At 46.2% G+C, this 14,912-nt stretch overlaps 1 protein-coding gene across 1 annotated transcript in view; it reads left to right on the top strand.

Annotated features, from left to right (window-relative positions):
- Positions 1-250: 250 nt before the first annotated feature.
- LOC306740028 (metal transporter CNNM4) overlaps positions 251-14,912 on the top strand; it is a gene marked incomplete at both ends in the record, with an annotated part of 36,109 nt that continues 21,447 nt past the window's right edge. The window contains 3 exons of the mRNA XM_079222131.1: positions 251-1,664; positions 13,644-13,787; positions 14,638-14,772. Coding sequence (XP_079078257.1) covers positions 251-1,664; positions 13,644-13,787; positions 14,638-14,772 — 1,693 coding nt within the window. The remainder of the gene's footprint in view (positions 1,665-13,643; positions 13,788-14,637; positions 14,773-14,912) is intronic.

The following is a 14,912-nucleotide window of genomic DNA, read 5'->3' as shown; positions in this document are numbered from 1 at the left end:
AAAATAAAGTCAGTGAGAAAAAAAGCATGTAACGTAGTGACATGTTTTAACTCCCCACAGTCCACCTTAAAAGCCCGAAAAATATGAGTCGACCTTAAGAAATATAACTGAAGGGGGCTCGGTCGAATGACGTATCACCCTCTGATTGGCTGCGTGTCCGATGAATGCAGGAATGCAAATGAGCAGGGTGGGCTCGAGTGGAAACGAGTAGGTGACGTCAGTTCCCCCATTCGCAGAGAGCGAAACAAACATGGCGATAGACTCGAGTGGACGGGGGTTCACGCTGACTTTACTCGTCTTTTCCTGTGTTTTGGCGGTCGGTCGGGCCGAGGAGCCGGCGGCGGAGTCGCGGAGCGGGCCCCGGTTCCTCGGAATGCGGCTGGAGAAGAGCGTCACGCCGGCCGGGACCACCGAGAGAGGGGTTATCCAGGTGACCGAGGGCAGCGACATCCTCTTCAGGTTCTACGGGCTCCACTTGCTGCCCAACAGCTCGGCGCTCATCAAGTTCACGGAACTTTACTCCAGCGAAAAGGAGGACGACACCTTCGGCGCGCTGATGGACCCGATCAACAGGACTTGTTCCGAGCTCACGAAGGACATAGAGGTGAAGGGGTCCATGGCGGTGACCAACCAGAACACCTCCGGCGTGGTCAGTCTGCGAATCAAGCAGCTCCGCAAGAGCGAGGTGGTCAAGGTGTTCGGCTTGTGCATCCGCGACACGTCGGAGAAGGAGGAGACGTGGTACCTGATGGACGACAAGGACGGCAGGGTGCGCGTGGTGGAGGTGGCGAAGTCCCTGCTGCCCATCTGGCTGCAGGTGATCCTCATCTGCTTCTTGCTGGTGCTGTCCGGCATGTTCAGCGGGCTCAACCTCGGGCTGATGGCGCTGGACCCGATGGAGCTGCGCATCGTGCAGAGCTGCGGCACCGAGAAGGAGAAGAAGTACGCGCGCAAGATCGAGCCCATCCGCCGGAAAGGCAACTACCTGCTGTGCTCGCTGCTCCTCGGCAACGTGCTCACCAACACCAGCCTCACCATCCTGCTGGACGACCTCACCAAGTCCGGCATCGGCGCCGTGATCGCCTCCACCGTGGGCATCGTGATCTTCGGCGAGATCGTGCCGCAGGCGCTGTGCTCGCGCCACGGCCTCGCGGTCGGCGCGAACACCATCCTCGTCACCAAGCTGTTCATGCTGCTCACCTTCCCGCTGTCGTGGCCCATCAGCAAGCTCCTGGACTGCGTGCTGGGCCAGGAGATCGGCACCGTGTACAACCGGGAGAAGCTGGTCGGGATGCTGAAGGTCACCGAGCCCTACAACGACCTGGTGAAGGAGGAGCTCAACATGATCCAGGGCGCGCTGGAGCTGCGCACCAAGACGGTGGAGGACGTGATGACGCCGGTGGGCGACTGCTTCATGATCCACAGCGACGCCGTGCTGGACTTCAACACCATGTCCGAGATCATGGAGAGCGGGTACACGAGGATCCCCGTGTACGAGCACGAGCGCTCCAACATCGTGGACATCCTGTACGTCAAGGACCTGGCCTTCGTGGACCCGGACGACTGCACCACGCTCAAGACCATCACCAAGTTCTACAACCACCCGGTCCACTTCGTGTTCCACGACACCAAGCTGGACTCCATGCTGGAGGAGTTCAAGAAAGGTGTGTGGGGATGTTTGAGTGCATGTGTCCAAGGTTAACACCGTGGTGGTGCAGGTACTCGGATCCTAAAGTAAATGTAGCAGCACTGGTGTGATGAAAAGTATTAAAAATCTTACTTAATCAGCATCAAAATAAACTTAAAGTATTGATCATTCAAGAAAAAGGTTTATTATTGAATTACGAAGTTGATGCATTAAAGTTTGCATCACCAATTTAAAAGTAGCTCCACCGTTACCAGCGCAGTGTTACTTTTCTATACTGCTGAGTAGCTTCATTTTATTATATATATATATATATATATATATATATATATATATATATATATATATATATATGTGTGTATATATATGTATGTATGTATAGATAGTTAAAGTAATAATGTATTAGTTGCCTTAAGTGCCTCAAAGTTGTACTAAAGTACTCAAGTAGAAGTACTATTTGTCAAATACATGAGGGACCAAAATATGGACACCACACAGAAACCGTGCAGGTAATTTTTTGGAAGCTTAACTGTAGGTGTGTGTGTGTGTGTGTGTGTGTGTGTGTGTGTGTGTGTTACACGATTGCATCACTGCTCCTCTTTCCTAGTATCATTGTTCTCTCCTGTCGGTCAAATGTCATCCCCATTATTTGAGCCTCATTTCTGCCGTGATGATCTTCCGCGTCACCGTGAGCAATGGGGCTGCGTTGGTTTACACAAGGAGGTGACAGCTGAGCTTGACCTTTGACCTCTTCGTGGAGACGAGACGAGCAAGAACGGAGAGAAGTTTCCATCTCCTGCAACACTCCATAGGAAAAACACACAAAAAGAAAACATTTGTGTGTGTGTGTGTGTGTGTGTGTGTGTGTGTGTATTTGTTCGTAGATGAAGTGTTTAATTTTTATTTTGGTTGCCGTCCAGAGTGTGAGGATGACATGCGGTTGCTGTGCGCTTCAAGCATTTCATTAGGAGACGGTATCCCTCGTGTTTTGAGTATTCGATGTGGAAGTCGTATTAGTCTTAAATTTCCCAGCTGGTGTTGTTTGCTCAGAGTTTCTGGAGGGATGCTGAATCAAGTTCAGCCCTCTTTTCGTCTGTAGACATGTTTGGTGGTATGACAACAAGAGAGCGGCGGGTTGGCCTATTTCTTATGATCCAAAGCAGTTTCTCTACAGCCGCGTTGCTGACAAAAAGAGACCGAAGTGGTGTTGAGTCTTTGTCAGGAAAGAAGCGTTTCATCGCTGACATCCAAAATCCCCCCTCCCCCGTTTTACTTCTTCTCTCCTCGCTTTGCTGCTGTTCACGTGCAACACCCCGTTCTCTTAGGAGCAGGGGAGTGTGTGTGTGCACACACACTGACGCCACAAACCCCCCGCAGGGATTTATTTTTCCTTTTCTCAGGCGTCTCAAGGTCACAGACGGTAGACACACACACACACACACACGTGCTGTGTCTATGTATCTTCCTTCTCCCTCCCCGAAGTGATGAAGGTGAAAACTCTTCGCCGGAAGTTTGACAGCATCCTCACCATTGCGTCGCACCGAACGCACCCCGGCTGAGTCGCTGCCTCTCGATTGTCGTCTTTTCAGCCCCTTTGCTCGTCTCACATTCAGCCGCTGTGGGTGTTGACTTTTGAGTTGCCGTAGTGGCGCCGCGTGACATTTGGCCAAAGAAACGGCTCTGCGGCTCGGCTGGCGAGGTGGGAGGGTTTGGCAACGAGCTGCAGTCCACACACACACACACACACACACACACACACACACACACACACACACACACACACACACACACACACACACACACGCTGCACAGAGAAGTGAAAACAATCTCCATTGGCTTTTTGCTCGGTAGCGAGAGATTTACTGCACTCGGTTGTTGTGTTTCGTAACACGATGGCGAGATCCCCTCCCTCTCATCGCTGGTGAGCAGATACACACCAGAAATATACCTCAAAGTAACAAACATGTTCACCTTGTCAACGGCCTGGCGATGGTTGCTTTGTTGTGAGCTCAGATTGAATTCGGACATCTGGTACCGTTTTCAATGTGAATGGGACGAAAGGGTCTTTGCTGCGGTCGGCAAAGCTTTAGGCGACGCATCGGCTCGTTGACATGCGGCCTCCCTGGAAGCTGTGCCGCCTTGTGACTCTTGAACGGCTTGAAAGCTGATATTTTGGGGAAATTTGAACAAAAGGAGCCCGACGTGTGACAGAAAAATGCAGTTAGAGGTGGAAGTTTGGAGGAAAAGTCTGGCAATGTGACATTGCATTCGGAGTTGGAGGGGGGGGAGTATAAATATGCTGGAACTATGAAACGGCGTATAACCCACTTGGATCAGTCTAAATGTAGACTGTATTTCAGCTTCTAGTCACTTCATCAACACTTCTGCTCTGACAGAACCGTAATCTGTCACGTTTTTCTTCTTGGATTAAGTGTGTTGAAGATTTTCTCTGTATTTGAAACTAACATTGGGTTGTGTGGCATCTGTGATCCAACCGGGCGGCAATCTCTGGTTCTGGAAAAAAACAATAGGCTTGTGAGCTGGACAACTAATTCTAAACAGTCCATGGATCCAACTGGGAAATGTCTCAGAATCTCAAGGAGAGACGGCACGATGCATTTAGTGAAAGGAGCACGATTTAGTGACTCCAGTATTCCTTGGAAATGCCAAATTTTTCCGACAATTTTGCGACCGACAACGACGTGTTCAGTCTCTCGATGCAACTGTGTCATCATGACGTCTCTCAGCTGGTTGCATGTGAGTGTAGATCTTAACTGCTTCCTGCTCTTTATCTTCTAAATTCATCACGTTTTAATCCTCTGACATTCAACAGGAGGTTTTTCTTCTTCTTCTAAAATGTACTCGTTTTTGAAACTGTAGCCAAACGGGCAAAATCCAGAATATCCAAAGGAACACACACACACACACACACACACACACACACACACACACACACACACACACACACACACACACACACACACACACACACACACCACGCCAGCCTCCATGCTGTGGCCATGTTGACGTGGTAACCTACAGCCTCCCTCTCCTCTGAACCGACTCCCCGCTTACATCTCAAGTTCCTCTCACCTGCTGCCTGGCTTCGGTTTCCACGGGGACGGCGTCCAACTGCGAGCGCGCGCACGTGTGTGTGTGTGAACCCTTTCAGTCATCGTGACGTGACCTTTTCTGATCGACTAAGAAGTGACCTTTTCGGATGAGATGACATTTTAATGATGCAGGAAATAATAACCGTAGACGTCAAAGAGGAAATAAAATAGTTTACCACCCTCTAAAAGATGTCTTCACATATAAAAAGTAGAGGGTGTGGTTTATAGCAAATAGTGGAATAGAGTAGTAGAATATAAATAAATGCCGATGGCCTGAGGTGGGGCCTCGTGCGTACTCGTCATTACTTGCATGGAGGTTTGGATTCATGTGCTCTCTGGACATCGGGCATAATTTGTAAAACACACAGACACAAGTGAACCATGAATCCACTGGAGGCTCATCACACTCTGTCAACAGACTGTCACATGGTGTCCTCTTCGAGCAGCAGCGCGTTATATGAGCCTACATTTAGTCTTCGGGCTCTTTTGAATTATACCGGTTAAGGATCAAAGAAAAAAAGAAAAATATAGGACAATATTTCCTTTGTATCTTTTAATACCAGTTAGTTACACCATTTTGTTTCATGTTGATGGGGATAATGAAGAAAGGCTCAAACAAACATTATTTTCTCCAGTCATTTTATTTCTCAAACTCAACTATTTAACCATTTGCATCACAACACGGGTTCATTTTTAAGCAATAATGCCCAAATATCCAAATGTGTGATACATATCTCAGTCTTATAGGATATTAAACCACATGTATTTGTGTTTTGGACTCTTGATTAGACATTTTAATATTTCAACAGGGGGGAAATAAGATGTTAGATAAAAAGATATTAAGTTGAACATAAAGTCAGAGGGTGTCTCTAAGATAACCATGGTAACAACAGCCCTGTAGTGGTAACTGCTGTACATGTATTGGTCGTGTCCCTTGAGCATTACTGATGCAAAAATATTTTTTTCTTTCTCCAAACATATTTGTTTATTCCTCAGATAAGAGAAGTATTCAACGTCTTTATTATCAAGTGTTTCGTCTTTCCAGTAATTTATTTTTGTTGATATTCCAGTTGTAATAAAGTAATTACTACCCTTCCTCGCACCCTTCGTTATGATTAGTGAAGCCGCATTAGCCGGGCTGTGAGTCAGTCTGCAGGTCGAAGGCGAACAGACTAAACACAACATTCCAGTTGAACCTTAAACACGTCGAGCCTCTCAGGAAGTGAATCGGCTTGTTGTTTTCTCTGCGGTCGTCAGGACCGTCTGCATTGTCTGCTATTTATCAGTGTTCGGGACAGGCACTTATCTGGCCGCCCCGCCCTGCCTTTAGGACCCCGTTACGTGTGCAAACGGTTCAACGATTGTGCGTCCGTTTGGGAAGCAATAAATATTTAAAAAAAAACTTCCCAGCAAGTATCATGCGAATTTAAGGATATATTCAGGTTCCACTGTGAGAAGTTGTAAACAACCAGTGGATTAAACGCAAATATGTAAATATGACAACGTCACCTCGTCCTCCAGAAAGAGCTGCAAAGATTAATCCATTACTTGTCAGCTGTTAAATTAATCCCAACTATTTTATTTATCGATGGATCAGTGTGAAAAAAAAGATTTTAAATAGTAAAAAACATCTGATTCCAGTCTCTAAAATGTGACTCTTTTCTGGTTTCTTTACTCCTCTACGGCAGTAATCTGAATAGCTTTGATTTGTGGACGCCATCTTGTTTTTTTTGGGAGACGTTCACCAGTTTCTGACATTTTTATTGGCCGAACATTCAAGAAAATAAACATTTGCATTGCAAAGAAGCGTTGCTCCGATGGGCCCTGCAGACGTAGACGTTTGTCACATTCAGAGGGTTGTGTGGTTTCTTTTCTCGCCCTCCCCTCTTTTGTCTCCTCTGTGTTTAATCAACACTTTCAACCGTTTTCCTCGTCACGCGTCCCAACCGCTCCAACGCACTCCCAGTACTCACGTGACCGAGCTTGTGGCACTCCCTACACTGGCTATACCATCCTATACCACATTCCTTCCTCTCAATCTAACTTGAGCCTAACCTCAACCTGTCACTCAAATCCCACCCGTGAACCTGACTCTAAGAAGCCAGTGACCAGGCGTATTGTTAGTGTCTGCCTCTTTTTGTGTGTCAAAGGAATTTTCCACTCCGGTGTCATATGAGGATGTCACAAGGAGGACCTGCGCCTCCACTCCCCTTTTTGTATAATGGGTGTGTCTCTACCTCCAGTTATTATTCCACTTCTCTGTCTCGGCCCATTCGTCCGTTTAGTTTTTTGTCTGTGAAGGAAAGAGCATTTTGACTCAGTCTTTGCCAGCGATTTTGAATGCGATAAAAGCAATAATAGCTTTTTTTTTTATTGCTGCAGGAAAACCAATTTTGCAGAACTCCGTTGTTGTTGTGTAACAAGCGCTTGTGTTCACATTAGAGCTGGCGGTGGGCCAGCAGAAGTAAAAAAAACATGTAAAACGAGAATCTTCCAGATAACTGAACGGCCTGGAAAACATTGTCAAACTCTTCCTGAATTATTCACTAAATGCTGCTCATGACTTTATTCCAGGCAGGAAATGAAACAAGCATCTGTGGCATTGTGCTCCGTCTGATTAATTTTTTAAGAATTGGCAGTTTGCAAACAGCTTTTAGAGCTCTGATCCACTCCCCACAGTTGTTCGTTGATTCAGTGTGTGTCTGACGGTGGTATAACTCCACCCACTTCTCCACAATATTCCTGTTTACTCTGTCGCTTTGGACATTTTGTAACCAACGTACGACCGATACACGTTTTACACCCTTTTGATCTGAAACGTCATCAAACTTGCAGTACAAAGTCATATCTGAACACTTAAAATGGAACTTATCCATGCTTTTGTTTGAGGAATATGGCATCATTTTGGCCTCCACAACAATTTGATCTTCTCCCTTGACGCCAAACGTTTAAGCTTCCAGGGGCAAAGTGCAGTCTCGCTGTAAAGCGAGGAAGCCGTCAGTCTGCCTGTGTGTCCTTCACATATCTGGAGAACATCTCAGCAAATCATAATTTGTCACAAAAGGTAATTGTTACCTATTTCCCGTGCACTTTGTCTTATCCAATACAATGTGTACCCCAGTTGAGCAACGGCAGCCTCAGGTGACATTGGCATGAGAAAGTTGGCATGTTGCATCTTAGAAAAAGAAAAGAACTGACACATCATTCATATAAAGCACGTCACCAAAGAGAAGATTTTCACAAAATATGCCAACTGGATCTCAACAGCATTCTCAGCCACTGGCGTTTTCTGCAGGTGTGTGTGTGTGTGTGTGTGTGTGTGTGTGTGTGTGTCAACAAATGTTTGACTTTCTATTTTTTAGACAGGCCCTTCAGGTGATCTGTTGAGTCACAGAGCGTAAACATTCTCTCTCTCTCTTATATCAGCTGACTCCCCCCCCCACCCCCTTTTTTTTTGATGTCTCAAATTCTTCCATTGTCTGCGGCTATTTTTAGGTTATAAAGTACGTTTTGTTCTCATTGGTTGTCACATTGGTTGTCACACCTCAGCAGGTGGAGTTTGCACATTTAAAAAGTGCGGTTTATTTAGATTTTTCTCAGCACTCTTCCATCTGACTTCAAAAACCGAGTTTCATTCTTCACCTATTATTAATGATCACTATACTACACCACAGTGATGACCCCCTGCAGCCCGGGATGCATCTGTGCTCTGGGAAACGTGGACCGGCTCCAGACACGGGTGGACTTTTACTCTCTAATGTTCTCTCAGCTTCTCTCTCTTCTTATCAGCCGCCTGCTGCTTCTCTCTCTTTTCCTGTCGCTTCAGCTTAAAAGTGCTGACGGTGCAGCCGCAGTCCTCTCAACTTCAACTTTTAGTCTGTGTGTGAGTGAGTGAGCCATAATGATATCAGTCGGCTTGAAAGAGCAGCTCAGCACTAATGACTTGATCTCACACACACACACACACACACACACACACACAGCTCTATGTTTTGTTTGAACGGATGGTTCTGCCACACATTCTATTACGCAACACTGGGCCTGATATAATGTCAGCAGTGGAGATTCCTCCAGGATGAGCAGATCGGGCTGGAGACGTTTAGTTTCAGATTTTCATTGGCAGCGGGGCCCACTTTGCTGCAGCTACCGAAAATACACTTCATATGTTCATCCTGGCCTCGATACAAACGCGTATTCTGGCCACGACCCGCTTCATGTCGTGTATGTAGGAGCGCTGCGGATCATACAACTCACGGTTTTGAGTCACGGATCGGATCGGCACAAAAAATTGGCAAATATAAATCTAGAGATCCCCGATCCATCTTCTCAGATACAGATTGTTTTGTCATATCGGCTGGTCCGATTTGCAATAAATAATAATATTTTTGATTGGTGCTGTTGAAACTTCTACAGTTTTAAACTCCTGACTCACAGGAGCGTGCAGTGCACTGTTCTGGTGTCTAATCCTTCAAACTTCAACGGTTTCTATTCCATCTCCTCACTGGCGCTCTTTTGGCAGCACGTCCACACCGACGCACCCGCTCAGATTTTGATTTTTTTCCTGCAGCGCTGTTCTAAACCACCCCAAATATTTTTTTTTTACCTCATCACTGCCTCTGTTGGAGCCGTAAGTGGTGAGCGCATCCACGATCGATACAGGGTTTGGGTTCTAAAAAAAAAGCTGGAAAAACCGGTTATAAGAGCTTGACCTGCCCCCGCACAACGCGCCTCTTTGGTTGCGTGCGGGTCGGCTGCGTTCACGCACATGCTTGTTTTCATCTCCCGCTCGGCGCGGCGCGTTTCGCAGTTGGCGGCCGTTGCTCTGTGGCGTGGGGCCGGCTGGGTGTTTGTGTGCGCTCGTGGGCGGTATGCGCGTGGCATTCCTCTCCCATACAGACTCATCGGTCCCCCCCCCCCCCACCTCGGCCCTTTTGTCGCCCGTGTTTCATGTCAACAAACAGGCCGGCTCGCAGGCTGCTGACGGAAGAGCCAGAGGGCAGAGAAACAGACGGGAAGGTCACGCAACGCGCCGTGTGTTCAGTCACCGGCTAAATGGCCACACACTGAAAGCTGCGAGCTGGCAAAGCCACTACGCGGGGAACCGTCCCGGCACTAAAAAGCCCGACATGTGGAGGTTGCGCGTGACGACGTGCTGCTCAGTCAAAGAACAGAGAAGAGTTTGTTGTTTGACAAAGGTCAACGCGTTTCTCGGTTCCTGTTTTGGCAAATTGTCCTTCTGCTCTCTCACGCAGTGTGCTGTTCCATATTTGTGTGTGCATAGTATTTTATTTATAGAGATAGATGAACAGATAGAAAGATTTCAAATGAAACGAATAGTAAATGAATGAAAATTAATTAGCAACACCGTTTAAAAAAAATAAAAATGGATGAAAGTTAGATGAAAACACGCAGCTTGATGACATCACTGCTTCAGGACATTTTTACGGACATTTCTGCAGTTGTCTGATGGTAGTAAAACTACTTCATTGTGGCTTTTGATTTTCCAAAAAAATTAAAAACTTAAACACACATAAAAAACAACTGCTAAGCTGAGATCAGTTAATGAAGGATTAGTAAACTAAAGCTGGTTGATCTGAAAGTGTGACGTCAGAGACCAGCAGTCTGACGTCGAGGAGCCCGACGGCAATCACTGCGACCTCAGCTTGTAGATGGACGGAGGGACGGATTTTGAATAAACAAAACAAAAAAAAACACTCTCCTGTCAGCTCAGATTCTCAGTCTGAGTTTGATAAGTGACAGCTGTTTGTGTTTCTGTGTGAGACCCGAGGTGAGCACAAGACACACAGGGGCTCGGCGACTCTGTGGTTTTTATGTTTTATTTTTATATTACAAACTCTGCGGACACAGGTCACACACTGTGTGTGTGTGTGTGTGTGTGTGTGTGTGTGTGTGTGTGTGAGTGAGTGAGTCACCAGTAACTGGGGGTAAGTATGTCCCCCGGGGTCCTGCTTCCTCTGAAATATTGACTCAGCACCACAGGGAGAGGACACACACACACACACACACACACACACACACACACACACACACACACACACACACACACACACACACACACACAGAGTGCCTTTTCCATGACATGATGTCTCTATTTTTGTTGCCACAGTGATCTTGTGTGAAATGAACAACAATCGGCTAATGAATGCGCTCGGAGGCTTTTTCGACTAAAGTTCTCCACGGTCCCATGAAATGACACCGCTCCTCCCTCGTGTGACGTGCTTCCTGATGTGTTTCCGATCTAAGATTCATTTGAAGTGAAAATCAATGGACGTTTGTCGGGGATTAAGATCTGGCGTGTGCTAAAGGTGTCATGTCTCTGGGGTTTTTGCACCTCCCCAGTAGTTCACGTGCCCGTTTCATGCAGACCGGTTAACGTCCCGGTGCTCGTCACCATGAATACAGGTTAGAGATGTCCAGATCAGGTTTAGTCTTGTAACCCCGGTGTCCTTGAGGAGGACGCTGAACCCCGTGTGTGGCTTCAACAATGAGTTGATTAATTTGATCAGTTGACTCGCAAAAGCCGTTCATTTAGTCAAAAACATCACCTCTCTTCTTTTACTCATCAATTGCTTTTTTGTCGGCCAAAGCAAGCTGTTTGAAAACATCAGTTTCTGCTGGAAAACTTGTGAAGACCACTGGTCGGACATTTTATGGGCTCAAACAGATCCTGGATACATGAACTTTAAAAATGAAAACCATCCTTCCTGTTTGGATCAGCCAACGATGAATTTCCAGCGAGGCCGCTTCCTCTCGAGCGTCCAGACTAAATACACGGCGCGTCACCGCCCGACGTCTCGAGTCGTGACATCACAGGGACCCGCAGTTAACGGGCCTCGCCTAAAAAGTCCCTCTGCACCATTCACGTGTAGTAAAAACCTCAAGCAAGGTCGAGGTGTGGGGGTGGAGTGGTGTTTGTGTCATCGTGCCATCGGCGCCCTCGCTGCTAGGACACACAGGCGTCAAGGACACACACACACACACACAAAACGCTCATGGCCTTTGGTCTTGTTTTAATTGCACGGTCATATGAGCTCTTTGTAAATCCCATTGATCCGCTGCTCTCCTTTTGGAAACGAAGGCTGTGGGTGGACCTTTTTATGATTCTGTCTGTCTGTGTGTGTCTCTCTCTCTCTGTCTGTCGGTGTCTCTCTCTCTCTCTGTCTGTCTGTCGCTCTACGCTTTGTTACAACTCAATGGCTCTTTGTTTTGGGGAGAATGAGATGCCCGGTGCTTTTTTTAGATGCTGTTTTGACTGACGGTGGAGACAGCTCCTCCTATTTTTAGGCAACCAAAACATCTCACCCGTCCTACTTTCCATGAATGTTTGTTTAAACCAGCTGCTTGCATGTGTATTCCCACACGTTTTGTCTGTATGGAGGGGAGAAGATTACCCACTGAGGGAGGGGCAAACTCCCAGACATCTTCTTGATTGCGTCACTCTTGGTTAATAATTCAGGGCGACCATCGGGGACCTTCTCCGTGAACCCATCTGCACTTTGAACAGTTTGTCATGTGAAGAGCTCAGCCAGGGTGTGTGTGTGTGTGTGTGTGTGTGTGTGTGTTGTACGGTAACGCTCGTGGCCAAAGTCCAGACCCAACCCCAAACTCTAACGGCCTGTACTCATTAACAGGCTATTTGTGGTGCAAGCGGAGGCCCAACGAATCCATCGTGATATGATTGTTTGACGTGGCGGAGCGGCTCGGCCAGGTTTGTTTTAATACGTATTGAACATGCGTACAAAAACACACCCACAAACAGCTTCTGGCTACGGCCGAGAGCTGCAATGTGATTGGAAAAACGCAACAGCCGTTGTATAAATACGCCTCAATATCAATAAATAGATCGCAGAGAGACGGCAAGCAGCCGCAGCTCTGCAATACATACTTTTGCTGAAAGATTATGAACTCTGCTGTCGTCAGGAGATTGAAGCTTAGTTTATACTCTCCATAGTGGACGCACCAGAAACTAACGTGGCGCATATAGTTCAACTATTTACATGTAGGAGGGTTTAACAAAGAAGGGCAATTAGTTGTTAACACATTTAGAAACCGGAAGTACTAAAAATCTACATTTGATTAAATGTTTTGCAACCAAATCAAACTCTTTACAGGATATTCGACCCATTACATGTTCAGTCAGTTGCATGTTATCTCAGCTCAACAACACTGACTTTTACAAGCTTGCTGTCATTCTTTCAACCAGGCTTTTGTTTGCCGAAAGGGTTGGCATTTTTAGTCTCTATTTTGATCAGTTAGGATACTATACAGTTGTGTGGCAGCTTAATAATGCAACTGTGACATAAAAGAATAAATGATTTATTACAGTAACCAAGTGAAAATATTAGCTGTTTGTGTTTTATATGATGCTTTACAGGATATGAATCTGAAGTGCCGCAGGTAAACACATTTTCTACATGTTAAAAAGTGGTTTCCATTAAAAGCCTAGACTTGTTTCTAACATGTTTGCCAATGGCAAACCCTTGTTGTTGAGCCCCAGGAGCCTTCTGGCTGCTGTTTTGTGCAGAACTAACTCAGATAATCAAACTATCCAGCGTCACCTGGATCTGTTCACATGAAAAGATATATTAAAATCAGAATGAAGGGGACTAAATGCAATAGATTCCATTTATTAAGTGCTCTGTCTGCTTTTCATTGGACAAGAAGTGTGTGTGTGTGTGTGGGGGGAAGTAAATGCTTTAATAATCAAGGTCAAGGCTCATTTATTTGCAGCCAAACACCTGGAAGAGGAATCGGGGGTTAAACCTTCTGGGTCCCCGCTCTCAAAGCCCTCCTCCTCGTGTACTCGTCTGGAAGACCTAAGACTTAAAACTCTCCCACTAATGAATCTCTTTGTTCCTCTTTAGGGAAGTCCCACCTGGCCATCGTCCAGAAGGTGAACAACGAGGGGGAGGGAGATCCCTTCTACGAGGTGTTGGGCTTGGTCACGCTGGAAGACGTCATCGAGGAGATCATCAAATCAGAGATCCTGGATGAGTCGGACCTTTACAGTGAGTTGGTCTTTACTGTCGGGGAAGATCATTTTACACCTCGACCTTCGTTCCACCGCCATTTAAATAATTTGATATGAGCCATTCTATTGATGGTTTTCGTCTTTCCATCAATTACAACTATTTTAACAGATAAAATATTATCTGCATTTGAAGTGGTGTTGTGCCCAAAAGTTTGATTTTGAATTTGCTCTAAATATTCGTTTTTAATGGTTTTCTTTCTTTGGGCCCTCTGCAGTCGACTGCGTGGTTGACTGTGACTCATCGGTTCACGTTGCGCTCAGTGGATATTCCAATAGTGCTGCTGACGCCGCACTGATCTCTTCTATTGGGGAGTCTGACGTAGAGCTTCATGCCGCGTTGTTGTGAAACACAGGACCCGTTCCTCTTTAAACGCTAAGCTTCCAGTTTCTTTCACCAAGAAAGACACAACTCTCCGACACAACTCTGTCTCTTTCAGTCTGGTTGAATCGTCGCACTGCGTTTTGTTCTCCACGTACAAAACAAATCCTTCACGCCAAATGCATCTTATTTTGTAAAGAAGACTTTCTGATACCTGAAAGCAGCAAAGACCGTTCAGAAATGTAGAAATGTGGAGTAGAGTCCTCTCAGACGTCTGACTGAACTGAATCAAGCTGGTTGTGTTGTGTATTTATTCACTTTTATTAATGATTTTGAGGTATTTAGATGTTAGACATTGATATAGGTTTACAAGATGAGGCGATAATCTTGTGGCTTTCCAGAAAAGCAATGCTGTTTAGCTATTCAACAAACCTTTTGAGCTTTTAACAGAACCTTTTTGTATTCTTCTGATAAATATATTCTTTATTTTGTGTGTGTCACTTTTCAGCTGATAACCGCAACAGGAAAAAGGTGGTGCCAAATAAGAATAAGAGGGACTTCTCTGCCTTCAAAAACGAGAACGAATCAAAAGTGAAGATCTCTCCTCAGCTGCTGCTGGCCGCCCATCGCTTCCTGGCTACAGGTGGGGAACACAGACACACACAGACACACACAGACACACACGGACACACACAGACACACACGGACACACACAGGGCTTGTGATGAACTGCTGGGGGAAGTGTTGAGAAAACTCTCTTCCTACTTCTTAATTTGAATAAAC

Source organism: Taurulus bubalis, assembly GCF_910589615.1.
Source record: "Taurulus bubalis genome assembly, chromosome: 8".
NCBI classification, from domain to species: domain Eukaryota; kingdom Metazoa; phylum Chordata; class Actinopteri; order Perciformes; family Cottidae; genus Taurulus; species Taurulus bubalis.
Note: the sequence above shows the minus strand (reverse complement) of the source record. Positions and strands in the feature narration are given on the sequence as shown.